General features: G+C 34.8%; 1 protein-coding gene across 1 annotated transcript in view; it reads right to left on the bottom strand.

Annotated features, from left to right (window-relative positions):
• LOC145679645 (kinesin-like protein KIF28) overlaps positions 1 to 23,751 on the bottom strand; it is a 46,786-nt gene extending 23,035 nt beyond the window's left edge. Inside the window, exons 1-9 of the mRNA XM_081750219.1 lie at positions 23,565 to 23,751; positions 18,902 to 19,038; positions 17,085 to 17,254; positions 15,345 to 15,482; positions 9,635 to 9,783; positions 3,658 to 3,806; positions 3,179 to 3,313; positions 687 to 770; positions 351 to 413 (exon numbers count right to left, since the gene is read on the bottom strand). Coding sequence (XP_081606345.1) covers positions 351 to 413; positions 687 to 770; positions 3,179 to 3,313; positions 3,658 to 3,806; positions 9,635 to 9,783; positions 15,345 to 15,482; positions 17,085 to 17,254; positions 18,902 to 19,038; positions 23,565 to 23,751 — 1,212 coding nt within the window. The remainder of the gene's footprint in view (positions 1 to 350; positions 414 to 686; positions 771 to 3,178; positions 3,314 to 3,657; positions 3,807 to 9,634; positions 9,784 to 15,344; positions 15,483 to 17,084; positions 17,255 to 18,901; positions 19,039 to 23,564) is intronic.
• Positions 23,752 to 26,119: the final 2,368 nt, after the last annotated feature.

Below are 26,119 nucleotides of genomic sequence, written 5' to 3'. Positions count from 1 at the left end.
TAGACACATGTCTCCTGCCTCCTTGTAGGAATTCTCTAGCAATGCATGCAGAAAGGGCCAATTAACAGTCTTTCTTATAATATTGTGCAAACAAAGCAGTTTATAATATCCCATTACCTTCTGGCTATGGATGGAATGTTGTGAATTACCAGTTGGAAATTCAACGGACTGAGGGCTACCTAATGCCGCAAGAACTTGTGTTAATGGATAAATTATTTATTATTTATTTGTTACGAATTCGTTTATCGTTATTTTCTTCTTGTCATAAAAATAATACACTATGTTATCCATATTTTCTACCTTTCTCTAAATTTTGTGATTTTCAACAATATTTATTGCACTGTACTTACATTCATCATCCCGACTTCTTGTCCCTTTAAATTCGTGATCTGGAGTTGTTCCTTCATTTCCACCTGGAAAACCCATCAAAGATAATCACGGCAATTAAATAATAAGAAATATATATTTTAAAGAGATAAAAAAAAATTACAATCTTTTCATGGCATAGTTGAGTCCATTGTAAACACCATTGTTATTTCCAGACTACCAAATGGACAAGCTTGTTACCATGGACGTTTTACGCAAAAGATAGAAATTTACGGAACATTTTTTTCAATTATGAGTCTACCCTTTCTTCACTAAACGACCTTGTAATTTGTATCTCTTAGCTGAGGACTAATACTTACCAAATAAGCCAATGGCTGTAGAAATACTTGTACAGATCCAATGATCACTTCTGTGTGCGGAGGCTCTTGAAATGGATCTTCATTCTGAAAGAAAATGAAATACGAATAATGACATGCCAAAGAATTTGCTTGACAGAAGTAACAGGTAGAATTGAATATATACTCCAGCAGTATCATTAAGGATGATAAAGGAAGGGAATATATACTACAGCAGCACTATAAAGGAAGACAAAGGAAGAGAGCTAAATATATACCCTCTAGCAGTATCATTCAGAACAATAAAGGAAGAGAGCTGAATATATAGTCTAGCAGTACCATTATGGACGATGAAGAAAGAAAATTGAATACACACACCAGCAGTACCATTAAGGATGATAAAGAAAATTGAATATAACTGGGTGGCCCAAAAGTAGGTATACAGTCCCGTACTGATCAACTCATTGCTTTTTATATCATTTCTTACTGTTATCCATAAGATAGACTTAGTTTCTTTGTTATTTGTTCTTAATGTCTTTTTATGTTTTAAACTCGGAGCAACCAAAGCAAATAAACCTATAAGTTAGAATGCTATAATTGGTCAATTCAGGGATGTATACCTACTTTTGGGCCACCCTGTATACTCCAGTAGTACTATTAAGGACGATAAAGAAAAATAATTCAATATATGCTCTAGCAGTACCATTAAGGGTGACAAAGGAAGAGAATTCAATATATACTGTCCCAGTGCCATTAAGGACAATAACGAAATAGAATTAAGTAAATGCTCCAACAGTACCATTAAGGATGATAAAGAAAATTGAATATAACTGGGTGGCCCAAAAGTAGGTATACAGTCCCGTACTGATCAACTCATTGCTTTTTATATCATTTCTTACTGTTATCCATAAGATAGACTTAGTTTCTTTGTTATTTGTTCTTAATGTCTTTTTATGTTTTAAACTCGGAGCAACCAAAGCAAATAAACCTATAAGTTAGAATGCTATAATTGGTCAATTCAGGGATGTATACCTACTTTTGGGCCACCCTGTATACTCCAGTAGTACTATTAAGGACGATAAAGAAAAATAATTCAATATATGCTCTAGCGGTACCATTAAGGGTGACAAAGGAAGAGAATTCAATATATACTGTCCCAGTGCCATTAAGGACAATAACGAAATAGAATTAAGTAAATGCTCCAACAGTACCATTAAGGATGATAAAGAAAATTGAATATAACTGGGTGGCCCAAAAGTAGGTATACAGTCCCGTACTGATCAACTCATTGCTTTTTATATCATTTCTTACTGTTATCCATCAGATAGACTTAGTTTCTTTGTTATTTGTTCTTAATGTCTTTTTATGTTTTAAACTCGGAGCAACCAAAGCAAATAAACTTATAAGTTAGAATGTTATACTTGGTCAATGCACGGGTGTATACCTACTTTTGGGCCACCCTGTGTACTCCAGCAGTACTATTAAGGACGATAAAGAAAAATAATTCAATATATGCTCTAGCGGTACCATTAAGGGTTGACAAAGGAAGATAATTCAATATATACTCTACCAGTGCCATTAAGGACAATAACGAAGTAGAGTTAAGTAAATATTCCAACAGTACCATTAAGGACGATAAAGAAAATTGAATATATATTCCAGCAAAATCATTAAGGATGATAACAGAATAGAAATAAATATATATTTCCAGCAGTACCATTAAGGATGAAAAACAAAGAAAATTGAATATATAGTCCAGCAGTGTAATTCAGGATGAGAATTGAATATACAGTAGCTTTAATGCAGCAGTAGCTTTAAGGATAATAAAGAAAGAAAATTAAATTGAATATAAACTCCAGCAATACCACTAAGAATCATGAAAGTAGAGAGCTGAATATATACTTCAACATTACCATTAACGATAGTAAAGAAAGAAAATTTAATATATACTCCAGCAGCACAATAAAGGACAATAACGAAATAAAAATAAACATATATACTTCAGCAGCACCATTAAGGATGATAAAGAAAGAAAATTGAATATACACTCCAACATATTCATTCCATTAAGGACGATAAATAAAGGAAATTGAATATACACTCCAGCAGTAATATTAAGGACAATAAAGGAAGAGAATTGAATACGTACTCCAGCAGTACTATTAACGATGACAAAGAGAGAAAACAATATATGCACCCAAGCAATGTCATTAAGGATGATAAAGAAAGAGAGTTGGGTATACACTCCGGCAGTAAAATTAAGGGTAATAATGAAACTCTGAGGAATGCACTAAAAGCAAAATGCCCCTTTATATTCTACCTTATGAACTCGTTTTCTGTTTTTACTCATTTATTAGTAGAAATAAAAAGTTGAAATTAATTATTATTAGTTTACTTTTTGTGGAGGCAAGGCTTAATTCATACTTTATTTACAAAACATAAATTTGTTTAGTCTTTTGTTAGTCTGCTAGCCCCTATTGACTAATTACTTCTAATTTTGATAGTAAAACACTTACTTCAGGAACATCCCAATCATCTTCCTCTTCGTATTTGCTGTATATTTCCTTCATCTGATATAAACGACTCAAAAATTTTTCTTTTGACCAAAGGAATTCCGTTCCGTTCTGCAAATTCTTCATTTTAACACATATCTAGAAAAAAGTATGCTATATGTTATGAAAGCTTAAATGAAAACAAAACAAGCATAAAAAAATTAGTCTGAGTCTCGTACTTTTATTTACAAGCATTTTATTTTATTTACTTATTTTTGTTAAATTCATTTCATGCATTTCATAATCTTTATCAACATAACATAATTATTTTTAAAAATAAAATAAATGTTCTAAAGCCTTGAATAAAGCGCACAAACAATTTCAAGACCGTTTAATCTGAGTTTATTAAATTTAATTATTGAAATAATCAAGAACGTATTTTGTATCTCTATCTACTGTGTAAAGTATAACGAACATTAGAAAATTTGAATCAAGTGACTTACTTCAGAATTTCCGTGGTTTTTTCCGAGAATCTGTGGAGCTACTACAACTATTTCAAACTTGACCTTTTTATCTAACTCTTCGCTGATGCTGTTGGCTTCCTCTACGGCTGGCATCACTTCCAAAAGGTCGTCTTGATTTACTGCACTACCTGCGTTACAACAAAAGAAACACACAAACATTAACTAATACCCGAAGCACATTATACTTCCTGTGACAATTCGTTTTCTTCTAAGGCAGAAACAACATAAGCTGTCTACATATTTACGACCTAATTTTAGTCCTTCGCGGTCTGAGAGAATACGAGAAGTATAAAGAAGCAAAGTAAACTGGGCCATGAAAAGGGTACGCATCTGCTCTCAGCCGTGTCCTCTAGCGTGCAGCGGGTTCATCTATCATAAACTATAGTTTCTATCTCGAAAATATGGAAGAAGGCTCTTCTTCTTGTTCACCTCTCCCAAAGGTTGTTGGGCAACATGGAAATTTGAAAACCTTTTTCTCGCTTGGGAGAGCTGTTTGATACTTTGATAAGGACTCTTCTTCGTAACTGCGTCTCGATATTCTATCCTTCTTCTTTATCCTGCTTCTAGATATTCCTCTTCCTGGTTTTCCTTCTGCATTTCCTTCTATCAGCACGGTGATCCAATCGGAGTGCCCAATAAGGTGCTCAAGCATGCTGTTTCTTCTTTTTCCTATTATCTTCATGGTCTGCCGTCCTTCAATAGCTTTTGTTAGTACGTCTTCATTTCTTTTCCTTTTGGTCCATGATATGCGCAGCATTCTGCGCTAACACCACATTTCAAATGCTTCCAGCTTCGATATTTCAGCTTTTCTCAATGTCCACATCTCCGATCCGTAAAGCGCCACGCTCTACACCAGTGTCTTATAAATCGTTTAAGAACGTCCAACGAAACATTTCTGTATGTTAGTAGTCCTCTTTTCCTATTTGAATGCTTGTTTAGCCTGTGATATTCTGGAACTTACGTCTTTTTCACTTCTTCCGTCCGAGGATATAGAGTTCCTAAATAGGGGAAGGTCTCAACGTCTTCGATTTTCTCTCATCTAGCCATTCGTTTGCCTCTTCCTGTCCTGCTCTTATGTACTTTATCACTTTGGTTTTCTTCTTATTTATCTTCATTTTGCTTGTTATTTCCAGTTGGTCGTTTAACTTAGAAAGTGCTTCCTGCATGTCCTTATCGTTCTCCGTTATCAATGCTATGTCATAAGCAAACCTAATTGTGCTGAAAACCTGACCACTTACTTTTACGTCTTTCTCGTTTTTTTTTTTTTTTTTTTTTTTTTTTTTCAAATAATTCTTTCATAGCTTCCTCCATATAGACGTTGAACAGGAGAGGTGAAAGTCCACATCCTTGCCTTACTTCTTTACTTATTCTTGCTTCTTTCTGATCTCTTCCTATAACAGTTGTCTGGTTTCTATAAAGTTTGTATATTATTATTCTGTCTCTGCAATCCACTTTCAGATTCTTCAATGCTCTAAACATGATGTTCCAATCTACGTTGTCAAAAGCTTTCTCTATATCTACAAATGCTATCACAATTGGTTTGTTTATTCAGATGTACTGTTCCATGATCAACCGTAGATTCAGTATTGCTTCCCTTGTTCCCCTTTTCTTCCTGAATTCAAACTGGTCCTCCGATAACCGTTCTTCGATCTTCCCTCTATTCGTTGTGTTATAATTTTGCAAAGTATTATGCATGGGAAAGCAAACTTAACGTTCTGTGTTCTTCGCATTTCCGTGCACCTTTTCTCTTTGAGATAGGTACCAATATACTTTTCTCGAAGCTTCTTGGTATTTTTCCCGAGATATAATTTCATTAGTAAGATTAAATAGTTTCTTCTTTGTTGCTATTCCGAGATTCTTGATCACTTCCGTTGGTATTTGATCTTTTCCTGGGGCTTTACCATGTTGCATTTTTCTCCAAAGCATTGTCAAATTCGCACTGTAAAATTGATGGTCCTAATTCATTTTCATCGACGTCTTCTTCCTTCTTTATCTCTTCTTCGCTCTCTCTGTCTTTCCATCTTGTTATTTGCTCCTCTTCTATTAGCGCTGTCCCGTCCTTGTCTATGATAATGTCTGTGCGTTTCTTTTTCTCACTGAACTGTTTTCTATCCTTTCTATATACCGTGTCTGTATTGCATTTGACAATATTTTCCCCAATTTCTTTGCACAAATTGTTTATCCAGTTTTCTCTGGCCTTCTTTACTTCTCTGTTGATGTGATTTATGCACCTCTGTATTCCTCTTCTTTGTTTGTTATCTTGAATTGTCTTCTTTGCTTCATCATTTGCAATATATCCAGGGTTTATATTGGGTTCTTGTTTCTCTTCCTATGTGCTTGTCTGCAGCTTTTGTAATCCCTGCTTTCATGGCGTCCCATTTCGAGTCGATGTCATCACCTGCTAAAACTACCTTAGACGTCTCTTTGTCGCATTTGTAAATTCCCTTTTCGTGTTTTCATCTCTTCTTAGCTTGATTGTGTTCTATCTTTTCTTTGGTGTTATCACTCTTTTCTTCTTTAGTCGGAGTTCGCTCTTCATCAAAACTAAATTATGGTCTGAGTCAATGTCTGTTTCCGGGTAACTCTTACTATTCTTCACTTGATTTCTAAATGCTTGTCGGACCAGTATGTAGTCTATTTGATATCTTTCTTTGTCAACTGGTCTTGTTGATGTGTATCTTCTTCTTAGTGGTTGTTCGAAGAGAGTGTTCGTTACAGTGAGATTATGGCTTTTGCAGAACTCAACTAAACGTGTACCTCTCACATTCCTTTCTCCTAGGTCGAAATTCCCAGTTACATTCTCTTCTTTGCCTTCGCCGACTACTGCGTTCCAGTCACCCATGATGATTAAATTGTCCTGGTCTTGAACTTTCATCAATACTTCTATTTGCTCATATATGTCTTCTATTTCCTCATCTGTTTAGCTTGATGTAGGCATATATATTTGAATTATCGTCATATTTATCGGTACGGTTGCTATCTTCAACATTATTATCCTTTCATTGTAATTCCAACTGTCTATAACTTTCTGTCCTATCTTCTTATTCAAGATAAAAGCTACTCCTGCTGTACCGTTTACCGCTCCTGAGTAAAGCATTCTGAAATCTCCACTCCACATGTCTCCTCCATCAGGCCACCTAACTTCGCTGATTCCCAAGATATCTATCTTCATGCGTTCCATTTCTTTCTTCAGGTTTTCCAGTTTTCCACAATGTAAGAGCAATAGCAGGAAGTTTACTTTTGGAGCGGGTATTAAACCTGGGTATTTCAGAAAAAATCGCTAATTTATCACGCTTGAAAGTCTGTCTCAAAAGTCATGAATTGAAAGTCTGTATTCTAAAGGAGTTTTTCTCCTTATGTTTTACGATTCTGCTTTTCAAGCTAAAGCAGACGATGGAAAATTAAAGATGATAATGAAATAAATGGTAAAAAGAGCACACAGGAATCGAACTCATGACAGAGAGTTCTTGTGATTACCACGTAGTGCCTGAGACTATCTGACATTTCTATCTACTGTATAAGAGTGTTGTGGGATCTGGTATATACTCCATTAGAGAACAAAGAAATCCTGACATGAAAGAACTATGTGTCAATTATGGCTTTCCGTTAGGAAATATCCTGATAATAAAGGGTAAACATCTCAGCCTGTGCGTCACACGAATCCTTAAAGAATAAACAATCATGATACCTGCGCTATCGCTTGTCTCTTTGACGCTAATACGAGGGAGGATCAGAAACTAAGGTTACAAGGTTGATATTTCTGGAGTTTTATCTGTTATAGAGGAATGAGGAGTGTGATGTAATTTTAATACACGGAGTTGGCAACTGTGCAGAGTTTCAATCACTCGCCATCTACGACACTAGTTGTAGGTAAATACAAATGGCGACTCGTTTGGAAAGCTGCTATCGCGAAGAAGTCCGCTCAGTTAGTCGATTTCTGTGAGCGAAACATGTAACTGTGGCTGAAATTCACCAGCAGGTGGTAGAGGTTTACGAAGAGAGTGTAGTGTCTCGTCAACATATCGCAGAATGGTGTCGAAAGTCGTCCTTCATGACAACGCGCACTCGCATACAGCTCAGAAGAGCATCACGCTGTAGAAGCAGTTTCGCTGGGACATCATTGAGCACCCTCCCTACAGCCTGAACCTCGCTCCAAGCGACTTTTACCTGTTCCCGCACTTGAAGGACAATTAGAAGGCCGTCGCTTCGCTTTAGACTAGGAAGGAAACACTTCGTGACAACGTGGCTGAAAAAGAAAAGACAATATTTTTACCAGGAGGAAGTAGTCAAACTCATCCCACGATGCAACAAGTACCTCAACCGGTATGGAGACTATATCGAAAAATAACCTAATGTATGTACTATCTGTTTGGCTATATGAAATAATATATAGACGTTTCACTGCAGGCTTTGTAATCTTACTTTCTGATCACTCCTCGTAGATTTCGCTGGGTGTTAAACTAGGCAGGCAATTCGCGAATTTAAATCTACAGGGAGCTCCCTTGTGGCTAAGTGGTTAGCGTACGCGCCTTTGGCGTGGGAGACCCGGGTTCAATTCCCGGAAGGAGCTCATGTGGTTCGGATTCCACGTTAATCAGTAGGTCCACGTCTCATATAGCCTCGCTGCTGAAAGGGACGCTAAACTAAAATCAACTCAACTTAAATCTACAGGGTGCCCGGGAAATAAGGACGAATTTGAATTTCGCACCATCTTGTCATATGACGGTTGGCAGCCGTGGTTTTACCATGTTTGTTATCCTCTATCCTTCCGATTAGTAGCCTGTGTGGTGAGCATTGTTGGTTGGTGTTTATTTCGGCATGGAGCGTTTGACAACAAAGCAACGCATCCAAGTGATAAGAAGTTATCACAAAAACAAGGAAAGTCCCACGGCAACCGTTCGAGATTTGCGTGTGACATTTGGACGCACAATGTTGCTCCTACTTAATCATCAGTTCGGAAGTTGGTCCTGAAGTTTGAGACCACGGGATCAGTGTTAAATGTTAAGCAAACTGGACGGGCAGGAGGAGTGATTGGCTCGTACTTTTTTGAAGACGATGAGGGAGCTGGCATTACTGTGAACGGCTACCGTTACAGACACATGCTTTCAGATTGTTTTTCCCAGTTTTGGATGAAATGGAAATTGAAAATGACGATTTTTGGTTTCAGCAAGATGGTGATACCTGTCACAGCCCGTGAAACGATTGGTCTGCTGAATGAAAAGTTTCCTAAAAAAAATATCTCTTTGTGAGGAAATCAGGAATGGCCTGCCAGATCATGCGATCTTACCCCTTGTGACTTTTTTAGGGGGGGGGGGGGATTTGTGAAATCTAAAGTGTACGTGAACAAACCACAGACAGTACAGCAACTGAAGGATGAAATTAAGAGGGTTATTAACGGCATCACACCAGATGTTTGTGAGTGCGTCATCGCAAATTTCAATGAACGCATTGCTCATTGCCGTGCAGCCTTGGGTTGTCATATGCCGGATACAATTTACATACATAAATGTGAGAAAATTGCCTAATGTGTGTGTATACGTAAATGGGAGAAGTTAACCAATGTGTTTATAATTTTTTTTTTCAATATATTTTATATTAGTTTTATAGCACTTGAATATTCGTCCCTATTTCCCGGACACCCTCTAGATCGTTGCGTATAAAGAAGTCTGAATAATTACGTAAACATATTGATGGTTGGTGGGCAAACTAAAAAGTTGAATGTAAACAGTTAGAGCACGATTTTAACCTAAAGGGTGAAACATCTATTATGTTAATATACATAAAAGTAACGAAGCGTCTGAAGATTAAGACGAGAATAAGCAACTAAAATAGTTAAACATGAAGAATGAATGATACGCTGTTTAAATAAATACAATTCATTATATAGTACATCTCGAAGAATAATAGTAAATTACAATGACTTTATCTAAGAAATAAATAAGATATGTCTACCTACTTGTATTCGCTGCAGCCATGTAAATTCCTGATTTTGAAGCAATTTCTTCTTGAGCAAAGTCATATGTAATTGGAGGGTAATTCTTTTTCTCAACATTCTCTTCTTGAGGATTTTGAAAGACCCAGATTTGAGTGCCACCAAACACTAACCTGGAAAACATCAAATCTCCTTCAAATTCAAAATTAAAAAGTTGACATATTTTTAGTCTTGATGAAATTTTAAATTAATTTTAGTCTATAGTTTATACGGATAATTCGTACAATAAGAAAGCTACTATACAAAGATATTTTCGCATTCTGTTGGCACTGCACTTGGGAATCTCTTTATATCCTTCATGTTTATTCTTATCAATATTCAAGCTCCTTCGTGGCTAAGCGGTTAGCGTACGCGCTTTTGGCGTGGGAGAATCGGGTTCGATTCCCGGCGGGAGCTCGTGTGATTCAGTAGGTCCACGTTTCATATAGCCTCGCCGTTCAAAGGGACGTTAAACTCAGAATCAACTCAACTGTTATGAATATTCTTCGTACATTTTCTGTAATAGCAATGCCCTATGCTACTTAAGTTTCAGCAAGAATATGAATGTCACATTACTCTCATTTGTGGGAATGGTAGAGAGATTTTAGGAAATTTGTATTACTTATTCAAACAAAATGTGTTAAATCAGATAATTAACTTTTGGAAGCAGAAGCTTGCGTTGTCGAATTAGCAGGAGTGTTTCTGTTCAGTGCTGGTTTTATAGATTGTCTACTAGCGTTCGGCTAGCTGAGGGCGCCGCCCAAGAAAGCGCTCATTTAAATAACATGGGAATCTTTTCATTCGCCTTTAGACCCCTTAAAAACTAAAAATATTCACTTTTGGAAATTTTCCTTTGGGTTAGTTCAGTAAGGCTACAATTACCCCAAATTTCATCATTCTAATCCTGCCGGAAGTGTCTAAACATTTTGGAGTGTAGAAGATGTCCCATATTATAACATGGGAAAAGTTTTTCAGTTCCCCATAAGACCACTCTAAATTTGGAAATTTTTATTTTTGATGATTTATTTTGGTAACGCTAACGAAAAGGTACAAGCAGACTGAATTTTAAGTTTTTATTTTAATTCCTAAAATATGAGATTATAAGTTCAAAAAAGATCCCTTTAAATAACATGGGGAATTTCTTCACCCCCTTTCAGATCCCCTAAAAACAAAAAATATTCCTGTGTAGTTTTATGTATAGTTAGGATTAGCATTTTGTAACATTTTGATTTTTACAAGTACTTATTTAATATATACAAGAAACAAAACCAACACAGGAAATATGAAGATAACAAAAGCGTAAACTACGAATTATCGAAACATTTATTTTCAGAATATTCTACTAAAAGGAATTGAGAACTATTATATTAATAAAATACTGCTGCAAGACACAAGTAAGAATATACAAACACAATTTATGATATGAAGATTATAAAAGAAAGAGACCTTAAATTATTAATTTTAATACTTAGTTATTTACGCAATAGTGTTATTAGCAACTATTTAAAGCAGATCTTATTATGATAGAGTAGCCTAAAACTTGCTTAAAACAACGATATTTTATTATAATCCAAAGCTGATTTAATTTCGTCTGATCACTTAAAAATGCTGCTGACTTACACGACATAAATATGCCCATCAGAAGTCCTTATGGACTTCAACTTCCATTCTAAAAGCGTAATTATAGAATAAAATATAAATTTATTAGATCGAATAACGATTGACTTCAAACCTGTCTCTCTTGAAATGAACTCTTCCATTAAATAATCATGATGAAAGGCAATATCCGTATCCGATTACAATTCCCTCTCCCCCCCCCCCCTCTTTGTTGACTTCAGATTCGTGCATTCCAACACAACTTTCTTTAACATTCTTATCAAAATTTCCCAATTAGTTCTGTAGAAAGCTCTTCTCAGAGGAATAAACACTCATGCATTTCTTTGCCTGTTACTGTAAGCTTTTCACTGGTTGCTCTTGGTAGGCCATATCCTATGTCATAATTCTTTCCGAACCCAAACTAGTCTGCCCCAACTTTCTTATTTGTTCTTCCATGCAACTTTTTGTTTACTACTCGAAGCATAATATTTGCTCCATGTGATACCAAGCTAGTGGCTGTGTAATCATAGCATCTTTCTGGATTTTCGGACTTTTAGCCATAATTTTTGTTTGGAATGAATCTCTTGAACACTCCCCTTCCTTACATTTTTCACTATAAATTCTTTCGTTTATATATATATTTACTCCATCTAACCAATACATGGTATTTGGAGGGTTCAGTTCACATGTAGATAGTATTGATGTGAGATTATAAAACAAAACATAAAATTACAGAAGGGACTATACATAAAATATTTTACATTGTTCTACATATATTTCTAAATATTCTTTAACACTATAAAATTCTTTCTCTATCAGATACGTTTTTAAGTTTCGTTAAAATTTATTTAAGGTCTTCTCCATTTTATGTGACTGGGCAAAGCTTTGAATATTTTATTTGCCATATGTCTGGGGCCCTGTTGAACCAGTGATAATATAGTAAAGTAAGACTTTTTTTTTTTTGATCTCTAGTATTGTTGATAATCTTTCGCTTCATCTTCATTTCTCGTTAGACTGAAAACGGATGCTTTATATATATAAATAGATGGAATTGTTAATATCTTTAACTTTTTAAAATGCGATTTGCAGCTTGCAGTGTAATGTAAGTTTGCAATGGTACGAATGGCCTGTTTTTGTTTAATAAATATAGATTTGCTTTCAGTTGCATTACCCCAAAATAGGATGCCATACTTTATGATAGGGTATATGGACCCATAGTAGATTTGTATTAAGCCTTTTCAAGTTAAAGTGTCTTTTAGCACTCTTAGAGCATATAGCCTCGGATTTAGTTTGTGTAGTTGCTTCAATATGACTACTCCATCTGAAGTGCTCATCTATTATAATACCTAAAAATTTTGTTTCGTTGACTAGCTGTATGGATGTCTCCTTTAGATTTATTGTGGATTTATTGATATTTTTAGCGTGTGCTGAGTGAAAAAGTATATATTGTGTTCTCGTGTTGTTTAAAACCAACTAATTACTATCAAACCAAAAGCGAAGTTTTTTATGTCATGTACTTGTTAACAAGAGTTTTTATATCTTTTCCTTTGATAATCACTGAAGTATCGTCAGTATAGAGTATATTTTTTATCTATATTACTAGGTAGATCGTTTATATATAGTAAGAAGAGGAATAGACCTAGAACCGAGCCTTGTGGCAGTTCATATTTTGTTTCTCGATAAGTTGATTTGTATTTCATTTGAGTATCACCTGTATTTCTTATAATTTCGACTGATTGCTTCCTATTTTCTAGATAAGATTTGAATAATTTGAGACAGTTTCCACGTATGCCGTAATGTTTAATTTTTTTCAGTAGAATATCACGGTTTATTACATCAAATGCCTTACTCAGATCGTAAAAAATACCGAGTACTAAAAAATTTTCATTTATCATTTTAGTATATAGTCTATTAAGCTATAGGGAACGATTTGGGTGCTTTCGTTGGACACAAAGCCGTGTTGCTCGTTTGTTATAATATTCTGGCTTATGATAAAGTCCAATAGTCTGTTCTTTATTAGATGTTCAAATATTTTACTGAAAACAGTAGCAGCGAGATTGATCTGTAATTTTCGACGGATGTGGTTTCTCCCTTCTTGTATATTGGTCTTACTTCAGCTATTTTAAGAGCATCAAGAAAGACACCATTTTTAAAGCACTGATTAAATAAATACGTTAGATGCGATGTCAATGACTCTTTACATAGTTTTATTATTTCTGTCGGTATTACGTCGTTTGTTGACTTATTTTCCTGCAATTGACTAATTTGAAGCAATGTCTCGTTTTCTAATATTGGTGTAAGAAATATGCTGTAAACAGAACGCGGTATCACGTTTGCTAACAGTTTAATGGCTGTATCGGATTCTCTTATTTTTACTAGCTTATCGGCTGTTTCCGGAAAATGTCGATTAAATTCGTCACATATTTGAATACGTTCGTCTCTTATTGTATCATCAATGATTAACTTTTTGATATTGCTTACTTTTCTATCTTTTACGTGCATGTGATCTCTGACAGCTTGCCAGAGAGACTTGGTTTTATTCCTAGAATGAGTAATCATATTGGTGTAGTGTGCCTGTTTAGTGTTTCTAATTAATGCTTTATAAAATTTAATAAAATTGTTTATTTCGATATATATATATATAGTTAAATAATTTTCAACATGATATTCCATCTTATCTGAGAAGTTAATCGATGATTTTTGTGTTATTAACATTATTTTTCCTGTAGTTAAAGGATAGCAGGATGTCTTCGAATTCCCCAAAAGCAGCTTACCATAACATAATCATGATTTAAAAATACATTAATGCTTATTTGCTTAGTTGTTTAATTAAATCCCGTACAAAACTCCAGTCTGTTATTAGAAATAACGTAGCATTGGGTACTTTTTTGTCCTTTTATTGTAGTTAACATCTAACAGACAATGTCTATATGTTAAACATATCATTCTATCCTTCTTGGCAGGATTAAAATACCAAACATACTCAGGGATACAAAATGGTATTATTTACAGATGTTAGATAAATAAAGTACCAGGTATTACTTCATGTTAGTACTTCCACTTTATTAAATATTTGTGCAACAGCTTTTCTTTCAATTTAAGCAGTGTATTTACTTAAAAATAATTTATCATTTCAAATTTCTTCTAGACACGGGCGTCTCAGGCAGAAGATGAGACGAGGGGGCATGGTTCTTTCAATCGTCTTGTGTAGGAGATGAAATAGCTTAAAACTAAATATGTTTACATAAAATGATGAAATAAATGGAAAGAACAAATAATTCTTATATCTGTTATTACATTGTAATATATTTTGTATTGTATAGCTATATGAAAGTTGATATGTTGCAAAGGTAACAAAGATGTGTGACTTACGTATTGATAAAACGAAATGGCCATCTCTAATTGAAGGAATGTGAAAAGGTTTTGCATACAACTGAAAAATAATGGTTTTCTGAACTCTAGAAAAGAGCGAAATGTCATTTAAAAGGAATAAAGAGATTTCACCACCTCAGCTCTGACCAGTTTCAACCCTAACGAATAGGAGTAATAAGCTTCAAACCAGACGCAAGCTGTATTTCATTTCATTGTAACCTTTCATTAATTAAAAAAAAAAAAGATTACAATGAAACATTTCCTACTAAAGGAACTAATTTCAATTTGTTGTTTGATTGGATTTTAATGTATCTTTTCAGCATCGAGGATATACGAGACGGGACCTCCTACTTGAAGAAGGAATCAAACCATTGTTGAGGTTTGTGTCATCTACCCGCACCGGGAGCGTTAGCCAATGACCACGAGGTAGCGAAACTTCCAACAAAACATATTTCATGAAAATGTGTTAAATTGTAAGAAAGGTGTTAATTTTTGCCTTCTTTTCATTCTATTATTTTCTTTTAGAAGAGAGTAAATTAACCCCTTTTGTCCTTCCCTCTTTTCAATCTCAAGCAACAGGATTATTTGCCAATACTGAAAGAAGGGACACTTATAGTTCACTTGAAACCGGGTAAATTTTACGAAAGTTCCTGTCGAACACAAACAGATACATAGATTGATGTAGAGTCAAGTCTCTTGAACAACAGAATTAAAGGAATGACCTCACCTGTCATTGTGAAGGAGTTCTGTGTCTCCTTGAATCACGTTTCCGTTCACCAACACTCGGCAGTCTCTTGTGACGGGCTTTAAGTGAACTGTTCGATCGCTTTCATTGTAAGTAAACACAGCGTGTTGTTCGTGCATCCTATGGGAAAAATAAATAAAATGTATGTATCAGAAGCCTTTGTTATTTCATTTAGAAAGGAAACTGTTAGATTTAAAATATGCCTATTACGTTATCCACTAAGTTACAGGACCATACCATACACAATCATACACTATATAAACAAAACTCAGATCCAAATAGATACTTTCATTCTTCTCATCCGATATTGTTGTTATATATGCTCTGTTTTTATTTAACTATTCATATGAAATATTTCTTCTCCGAAAGTAGATATTAACACAAATTCAATATTGTCATTTCAATTCTACTGTAACAAACCTATTTCAGAACTCGACAACGACAGACTATTCACCTAACAACATAATGTATGCTTAAAAACATTACAACATTTTTTACAATTTCATTACACCCTAACAGGAGATTATGCTAAAATGTGAAAATCAAATTATTCTTTGTATAAATGATAAACGCTTCCATGCGTCATGCTAATTTCTAATAGTAAACAGTTACGCTAATATATGTCGCTACCTGCGCTATCGCCTGCCCATCTGACGCTGATAGACGTCGCTAGCATGCAGGCAATTTACCGTTATAAAACCATTGTAGCAATTTAATAGCAACTCAAAAACTGTATTCTTTCATTTTAGTTATTTCAAAATGGATAATGATGATGTTTAACATACTCGTGGTTTGGTGTTTATTATTATAAGAGCGGCTGAAACCATTTTAGATTGCAGCATTAACATCTGTGTAACCGCGTCTTGGTTGCTGGGTAAACCAAAAATAAATAAATAAATAAAATTAAAATAAAAGTTAATATAAACAATTAAAGCTTTTAATTAAGCACATTTCTGACCTATAGTGTATACAGGGTGCAACAACCAGTGAATATAATGAGTAATAGATTAACAAATTGTGGGATCCACGGTGGGTAAGTGGTAGAGCGTTCACCTCTGCTGCATTGGGTCCTGGTTCAATCCCAGCTCGCGCCAAATGAGCTTTGTGGTGGACAAACATAGTGTTCTCGGGGTTCTCTCGTTTTCTCCCACTTTCTTCATTCCACTATTTCATTCATTTCTAATCATCACCGTCTCCTTTAGCATAGCCCGCATAACTGTGGAACGTAAGACTCAAAGATTTCATTTTATTATTCATTAGAAAATTGCATAATTAAAAATTCACTGGAAAACATGAGTCTTTAAAAATAAATCGAAAATTTCTGATAAAATGAAAGAACGTCATTTTTCTAGCTGCTGTTGAAATAAACAAACAAATAAAAGTTGTAGGTTGTTCTTGTTTCCTTACCTTCGTTAGTTTTAATGTTATAGAAATACTACAAAACCATTTGTGACAGTTATTTTGTAAGTCTTTTAATTTTCACTATTCCTTCTCTTTATAATCAACAACAAAAAGTATACACTTTTTCTGAATAGATTTTAAGACTTTTTAAACAAATAAATAAACTACATTTTCCTTATTTCTGTGAATAACATGTTGTGTAAAATACAAAACAAAATATACTAAAATATTCGAAGGATTTACAAAAAGTGATGTTTTCGTTGAATTAGCGCATAGACATAAAAACCAGAGTATAAAATGTAGATACTGATGCATACATACCCCGGTCCTACCATTGTTATGTCCGATTCTTTTCCTTTTCTGTTGCCAACCTCCGTATCACCAGCATTCAATAAATGCACTAATCGACCACACAGAAGGGGATCGAAATTCAGGTTGTATATGTGAGGCTGCGTTTTCTTCTGTTCTTCAATTATTTTAAGATTTGGATCCTGGAATTAAAATTAATAAACCTAATTCTCTGGCGGAGATAATGCAAAATGAATACACAAAACATTCGCTCGCTGCTCAGTTATTTGTTTTTGTTATGGTACAGACTATTTGAATACATTGAACTAAGGATCTCGTTTCAAAGGAAATAAGGAAACTTTCAGCAAGATAATATTGTAATTATGTAATAGTGCCATAATAATATTAGTGTTAAGTAATTATATAATAGTGCCATAATAATATTAGTGTTAAGTAATTATACAATAGTGCCATAATAATATTAGTGTTAAGTAATTATACAATAGTGCCATAATAATATTAGTGTTAAGTACTTATACAATAGTGCCATAATAATTAGTGTTAAGTAATTCTGTCTGATAATGTCTGTGAGTGATTTTTTTTTTAATCTCACGGATTTCGTTTGGGTCTAGAATTTCTAACTGAAGTCCGATTTTCATGCGGTTTGTGGAAAATGTTCAAGAAAGGATGGGAGATTTATGGAACTATGTTTACTGGTTTAAATTCATCCGGGATAATACCTGCCATGCCTCAAGAAAAACAGCAAATACTCGCCAGTGTACCTTACAATTGCAATGAGGTGCGGAAAGATGTGGAGATTTGAGTTTTCTTCGTTAGATGGCAACGTCGCCAAAGTCAATCAGAAACAGGAAACTGGGCCATTGTATTGGGAATTGTCCTGTACAGTTCTGTGGTACTGTGTGAGTATGATCAGGAGACAGTGAGAATAGTGTAGTCTTTGGAGCAACAACAGTTTATCGTTAAAAGTTTTTGAAGAACGGAATCTGTTGTTGCTACGCAAAGGGCATTTAGAAACAAATTTGCCTCACGTTCTTCCCCAGACAAGAACATAATATGGTCGCTAGTGAATAAATTGGAAGAAACAGGATTGCTTCTGAGTGAGACAGGGAAGCATCGGAGCCTGCAGGCGGGTGTTGTGGAAGATGTCAGTTATCCCCAATAAATGTCCTTAGTCACCCAATAAATCTTTCCGTCATTTGTTGCAAGAAACCAGCTATATCTATTTCAACATATGATTTTTGCGTGTTACCAGTAACACTTAATTTGTATTCTCACTAACACTTAATTTGTATTCTTCAATTTCGTTTCAAATCTCCAAAACCTAATTCCAATTGTAAGGTACACTGGCGAATATTTGCTGTTTTACTTGAGGCGTAGTCGATATTACTCAGGATGAATTTAAACAAATAAACATAATCTCAGAAATCTCCCATCCTTTCTTGATCATTTGCCACAAACCGCATGAAAATCGGACTTCAATTAGAAATTCTAGACCCAAATGAAATTCGTGAGTTTTTTTTTTTTTTTAAAAAAAAACCTGTATTAGTGTAATTATTAGGATGTAATCTGTAAACTTTTTTGTTCTGTATCTTCTACAAAGCTTCAAACTTATAATTCTAAACATAACAATAAAATAAAATAAAATAAAATAAACATAAGGTAAAATAAAATAAATTTATATATTACATTTAATATGAAAAATTCAAATTTTCTTTAAATACACATTTATGAAATTCAAATTATATAACTGAATGTTGTTGATAAATTCAAATTATATACATTTAAGAATGAATTAATTTTAGTAAATACAAAGAGAAAGAAAGACTCACTTCCTCATCTTCTTGGTCTTGCTTCGCCAACCTCACTTTCTCTTCGTGCGACAACTCAATTTCCTTTATCTCTTCTTCATTCTCGTGCATTCGAGCCTGTATCTCCTCCGGAAGCCTTTTTCTTAGATCCTCCATTTCTAAATTTAAAAAGAAAAAAAAATGTACCAAACAACTAACAATGGAATAGGAATTGTAAATAAAACAATGAAACTTATTTCAGTGTTGCATGAAAAGCGCAATTTCTCACGATTAATCATATTTCAATGCAGTGTGGCAATCTGGAAACGAGACTGATTATTTTGCTGCAAAATAGTTTTGACATGGAAGTTTTTCATAGAACTTTGTGTTTGACCTTGGAAATACTTGCAGAAATTTTCAAGTTGTTCGGTTGCCAATGTGGTGCATGACGCGTCTAAGTACAGATTGGTGTTCTGATATCTCTTCACCATTTCATCAATGAAACAAAAGGTGAATGTCAAGTTCTGTGCGCGCTTAAGGAAAAGTCTAATGGATGCATTTACGGTGTTGAAAAAGATTTATTGGGACAATTACTATGTTTATTGCATGGCATAAGAGATTCAATGCTAGGAGGTAGTCTGACGAACAACTGAAAGATTGACAAAGTTCAGGATATTATTTTGAATGTCCGAAATGCAAGCCATAGAAATTCAATCAAATCTTGTGGAAAAAAATAAATAAAATAAACTGTTTGCCAAATAATAACGGAGGATTTAGAGAAATGGAAGCTGTGTGTATGTATCGGCTGAACCCTCAGCACATAAAACAATAATTGTTCGTGAATTTTCCTCCGAAAAAGTGTCTATGTGTTACAACATCTCGCATACTTACTATACCTTTCCCCTTTGCGATTACTTTCTTTCCCCAAACTAAAACAGCACTAATGGGTTGATTTTGACAACGTTTCCATCATCCAGAAAGCAGTGATAAGGAACTTGAATACCTTAGGACTTTCACAAGTCATTCGATGACTTAGTGGATCGTGTGTGGACAAAGGAGGTTCCTACTTTTAATAAATCGAAGTAAGTTGATTCCACTCATTATTCATTTGTTACAGATTCAGTGTGGTCTTCTAACTCCCACGTTATGTATACTAACCTAAAAGAACGGTCCACGTTGACAATGAATGACCGTTTACCTCTAGGCTACAGGTAGAAACTCAATACGAAGGTGCAACTTGCAAATGTATTTGATACATTGAACGTAATAAATAAAGCACAATACTAGGTCATGTCATTGTTAGCTTGGTATAAATAAGCGTGTATTTCTTCTCGGTTTCTACCTTATCATCCCATTATGATTTGTTAAACGTGTAAAAGTCTTTACTAGCAGACAGGCCAAATGGTTAGCATTTCTTATTCATCTTCATTCATGGTAATAGTAGACGGTAAATATACGTAAAGCTAACAAAAGAAAGACTACGAATTGTGAGAATAAGAGGTTAGAAAACGTAATAAGCAATCGATGTGGGTGTAGAAGAAATAGAAGATAAATTCGTACTGCATTGACATGGGAATATGGAAGGAGAATACAATAAATTTTTAAGTTTCTAAATAAATGATTGCGTAATGCCACCAAACAATAAATGATGCAATGTTTGTGAGAAGTAAATAAATAAAAGAAATGTTCTAGAGAAAATTGATCAAGATTCAAATCACATTGAACAATAAGATGAAGTTAGTAAATGCTAGTAAACTCAATTTTCTAATAAGATAAAATTAGTAATTATTTTCTGTTTTAATCCATTGTATCTACTTTTTAGTTAGTTCTTTAAAATTAACAAAATCATAATAACGTGTTAGCAACATGATGCGTGCGAAATATCAAAAAATCAATTATTGGAAAGAAATGCTTTGAATTCCAACAATCGACTCGTTACTTTGGATATACATTTTCAGCCCAAAATGGAGGTGGACGTAGATAACTCCAATATTCTCTCTGACCCTGTGATCATAAGAAAGAAAGACTGCAGCACATGGGGAGAATTCTGGGCACGGTTGCAGGAGGCAGACAAGGCCCCCGGCGAAGTGATCATAATCGAAGAGAGAGATCTACGTTGCGAGAGTTCTTGGGTTGTGTCTGCAAGGCGCCGCCTCTACTTCGCCTCCCTGCTAGGAGGGTGGCCCTTCCTAATGGTTGCTGTTTCTTCCGAGAAGCTGTTTGTGTGTGCCAGCCTCTCACTGTACGTGTCTATGTTGCTCTGGGGAAAGAGTGTGTTTCAGAAGTATCAGGTGGAGAGAAACCCTGACATACACAACATCAACAATGGCCAGCTTTTCCAAACAAACAAAAAGGTCTTCCTGATCAAGAATAAAAAGTATGCTGGCAGAGATCTGCTTCCACAAGCTGCAGTGTTGCTTGCTCTATGGCTTACTGGCTGCAAAATATTTAAGATGTTGAAGGGCTAAATTCAAAATTCAACTGAAATAATCAGGCTGAAGGAATAACGAATAGCTACCTTGTTTTGCTGATTTGTTTCTACAAGTTACAATAATTTATTTTTCAAAATCCAAATTGAATGTTCAAATCATGTCCAATATGTCATAGAAGTTATTATATGAAAAGGTAAAACTGGAAGAAGAATGGGTTTCTTTGAAGACTACCATTAAAGCAATTTACACAAAATAATCAACATTGCAAAATATTTGTTCATAATTATGGTGGAAGGAAGATTTTTGTATTAGGCTCACTGTATATGATAATTTTCACATTTTTACACTTATCAATAAATTACTGAAAAATATTTTCAATTTTCGTAAACTTTTATCATGAAAGTGCTAAGATGAATAATTGTTTTGTCACACGGAAAAATGTTATTTTCATATTTAGAAAATTGATTGCTTACAGAATACAGTAGAGTACTGAAAACTCAGCCTAATGTGGACCGAAAGGTGGTCAAATTTCTGAAAATTCCGGGTTATCGGGAATGGGGTAAAAAAAAAAAAAGAAAAAAGAATAAGTACGAGTATTTTATCAGAAAATAAAGTACTGTACTTGTATGTATTGGTTGCTTCAGAATATAACAGAGAATCAATTACCCGATTACCCTGAAACAAAGGAAAAGTACGTACTTTATGAAGGCATAGAACCTTTACTATAGGTGAAAATTAAAATTAATTAATATACACTGTACAGTAATTTACCTAATAAGACAGACCTGACGCGAGAGAAAGGAATGCGGGAAGAGGGGACACACGCACGCGGGCAATGACCTTGAACGGGTTTGCGTGAGGGTTTCTTTACCCCGCCAGGGTGTGCCCGAGTTTTCCGGGTTATCGAGTGCTGAGTTTTAGGACTCTGATGTATTTCGTAAATCATAGATTCAACAAATGTCAATGAAAAAAAAAAAACTGACCGAAGTACTAAATGTATTCATAATACTTATGTAATAATTTCGCAATGTATGATAACATTGTGTCTTCGTGTCTGATGAAGGGATATTACATTGCCATAGCTCAAGTGTTATTAATACATTTATCGCTTTGGTCATTTGGTTTTATTAGTATAATTATGTGTAATATTTTCAAAGCTGCAATGAACAACATACATAGGCTCAAGGAATAGATTTGGTGCATAGAATATTTCTGTTCACATGTGCAATATATTCGCCTTCAAAAATGAGCATAATATTGTAGGCATTTTTTCTTAGTACCAAAGTAATTAAGCGTAAGTTTGAAATTCCAGAGCTAAATCATTATAAATAGCGAGTGTTTTATATTTCTCCTTTCTTCCATTTTTTTAAAGTAAAAGATAGGTAATTCCATAGACTACAGAGGCAATGAATATCACGGTGAAAGTTCTACATTTTCACCAAAATCTTTGGCAGTTTAATTCGGGTAAACTTTACAATATACGCTCCAGTTGTGCATTAATAAGCAGGACCGGTTTAAAAGGGTATAGTAGAGTAAGGTAGGATCAGGCCCGTATCCAGGGGGTTTGGGGGGAAAATCCCCCAAAATTTTTGCTGCCCCTCTAAAATTTTCACGGTAGGCTTGCAAATTAACTATAATATGGTTGGATCGGACCCCCCTAACTTCAGCCGAGCCCCCTCTACATTTTTGGGCTGGCTACGGGCCTGGGTAGGATAGAGAAATGAAATAAAATCTTTCAGTTTTACGTCCAACGTTTATGCCGGGTAGGCTAAACAAGACGACGATGATGATAATGTAATAATGGAATGAAGAAAGTGGAAGGAAACTTGAGAACCACGAACACGGTATTTGTCCACAACAAAGCCCACTTGGCGCGAGCTGGGATCGAGCCAGGGACCCCACGCAGCAGAGGTGAACGCTCTACCACTGAAGCACCGTGCCCCCCTCCCCCACCACGATAGGATAGGGTAGAGTCGGGTTGGCTTACTGTTAGGAAAGTTTGCGTCCATTTTGGTAAAATTAATAGAGTGTAATTTCTTGTCTCTGCGTAAAAATATCAACTGGAGCGGGTATTGTAACGTTAACCTTTTAATTTTAACGATTTTTCGCAGAATTCAGTATTTCAAAATGCAATAAATAAATAAATAAAAAAGAAATACAATCAAGAAGTAAATTATTTAATTGAAGTTATAAACAATGTTATTTTTAGTGTAACGAAAGACCTTTGAAGTGCACCAGATAAATAATAGCTCTATGGAGAAACATTTTCCAACCTTCTCTGCTGAGTCTTTCTTTCCCGCCGATTTCTCTTAGAATGTTGATGTCAACTTCTCCACTGGCTAAGGCTCGCTTCAGCTTTTCGTTTTCCTGCTTCAGTTCTCGAATCAACTTTTCCGTCGGATCTTCATTTACCATCGCCTGCGTCTTAATCTTCTTCGCTCTGTCAGCTGAAGTTTCCATCGGGTGGAAGAAATAGAAAAGAAAGGAAAACACATAGTCCACTTGGCAAATTGAACATATACTAGAAATGAAATAGAATATATGTGGATATTATAGAAATAACTTTCAAAATGTTATCTTATGAAGAAAATATTTACTCTGTAAAAAATGTAGAAATATTAATTATAATTAATATACCATAATTGAAGGGAATGTGAAACATACTCATCTAAAGACTAACACCATTTATTTATACATCTTTTATTACCGTATCTTCAAAATTAACAACTTTCTGTTTTTACTTCAGATGGTAAATTATTATGCCGTTAAAATTTCATATGTAAAACCGATTGTGCATATGCAAACACCTTATGTTGTTAAACACATCTTTTTAAGGTCCCGGCGATTCCCAGTGGGGACACTCAGTCGAAAAAGTGTAAAAGCTTTTACAGGCTAGCCACCCTGAGTGAGGTGTTCCTGAGTTTTCCTCATTGAAATCAAGCAAATGCTGGGATGGTACCTCACACAATAATCCCAAGCCGCCTTCTTCCCCATTCCTTTCTTCCTTCCCAGTTCCCTGGAAAGTGTGTTTTACATGGGACGTCCACCCTCATATACGTAACGGGCTAACGTGGCCATAGGTGCCGAAAGCCTAGAAATCTCATTCGCAATCCTAATCATTTTAAGAAGTTCTCACAAATTCGCTTTTTAAAGCAATATACTAATCTCTGTCCAATTTTTTCATATCTTCGAAACAGTTGGAGATATAAAATTGTTGTAAACGGATTTATGCTGCTTTTGCCCATTGAAAACCATCTGTATGATTGAATTTAATGTTTCGAAATAAAGTCCTTTGAAAAAATTCAACATTTTCAATTCCCTCTTTCTTCCTACTTATTCGAAATACATAATAGTTTTCGACACTAAGGACCTCCGGGTGTGCACTGCCTCGCCTATCCCACTTTCGTTATTACTGTTCTGAAAGCCTTCAAAGTTTGAATGTCTGTGATGCTGCAGCGCTCTTACTTAGTAACACTAAATAATTAGTGTAATATTATAAATTTTCGTTTAACATGTAGATTTAAAATGACTGGTACCATTTGAAATAATACAACTTTGTGTTGGGATCGCAAGAACCTGGTGACACTGCAGAGCATGTAAAACAACTTCTCTTTGTTCATATTTCATCCTGCAAAATTATAGCGTTTTCTATTTATTAGTTTAAATGTTACAAGGGCGTTTCAAGATAAATAGCTCACCCTGTATATATGTATTTCGAACTCTATGCTACAAAGGTTTACAATCCTTCAATGCAGTCATCAGCATTGTGTATAACCCGTAGTCAACGACGTGAGGCTAACGCCACGAAGATGTACCTTCATCTTAGAAAATCTCACAAGGGCTTAATTCCAGGAATAGGGTGGATAATACAGCACTTTCCACCCCTATCGATCGAACAAATGGCTGGTCTAAATTGTGTTCCAGAAAGGAACAAAAATACTGCACGTTGACGGTCAGATTCTGCCCATGTTTCATGCAACGTAACAATACGGCGTAAGAACGCTCGAATACGGAAAAATGTTTGGCTTTTTGTGTCTGTTTATGTGTGTGTGTGTATGGGTGTGTCGGGGGGGGGGGTCGCCTGTGAGTAATTCCAGTCAAAGATTTCTTGAAAAAAAAAAACTGTAATCTATTAATATCCCATTTAGAGTTGTGGGAAAGAAAACTTACATTTTTAATACGAATAGCCTAACGGCCATATTTTGCCTTATTAGGTCACAGCCTATGCCTTTGGTTCGGAGCGAATCTTTCTGTGTTCTTTCCTAAAATAGTATTCAGAGACAGATCTCATGACTGGCAGCTACCTGTATGTTAGGTTACAAACCTCTTAGCATAACCTTCTCCTTCACCATCTTATTATTTATTTATTTATTTATTGCAAGTAGCTTTAATTTTAATATATATATTTTTTATTTTAACACCTAAACATTTAAGACATTACTTTATTGTTTTATGACAGACTTAGGAATTAATAACATAGATTCGGAGAAATGTCACATGTTGTTCTGTATTTATATGACACTTAAGTAGGCATTATATAATGATGTGAAACAAAATTCTTAGTATTACATTAACTTCTCTGAGTGTTAAAACGTTAATAAGAAAAATCTTTGTGTATTGCGTTGGATATCGTAGGATAAACAATGAAGAAAATTATGGTGCAGCCTTCATAACATTGAATGTTGTCTTCCTTCAAAAAAACGTTAAACTAAACAGTTCTTTGAAATAACTGATTCTTTGTTGAAGATAAAGATGTTGATGGCTATAGTGATTACCAAGATAATTCATGGAATAAACTAAAAATTTGAAACCAATTTTCGGGCTATAG

This window comes from Thermobia domestica, chromosome 2, assembly GCF_964235325.1.
Source record: "Thermobia domestica chromosome 2, izTheDome1.hap1.1, whole genome shotgun sequence".
NCBI classification, from domain to species: domain Eukaryota; kingdom Metazoa; phylum Arthropoda; class Insecta; order Zygentoma; family Lepismatidae; genus Thermobia; species Thermobia domestica.
This window is presented reverse-complemented; position numbering and strand designations above follow the sequence as displayed.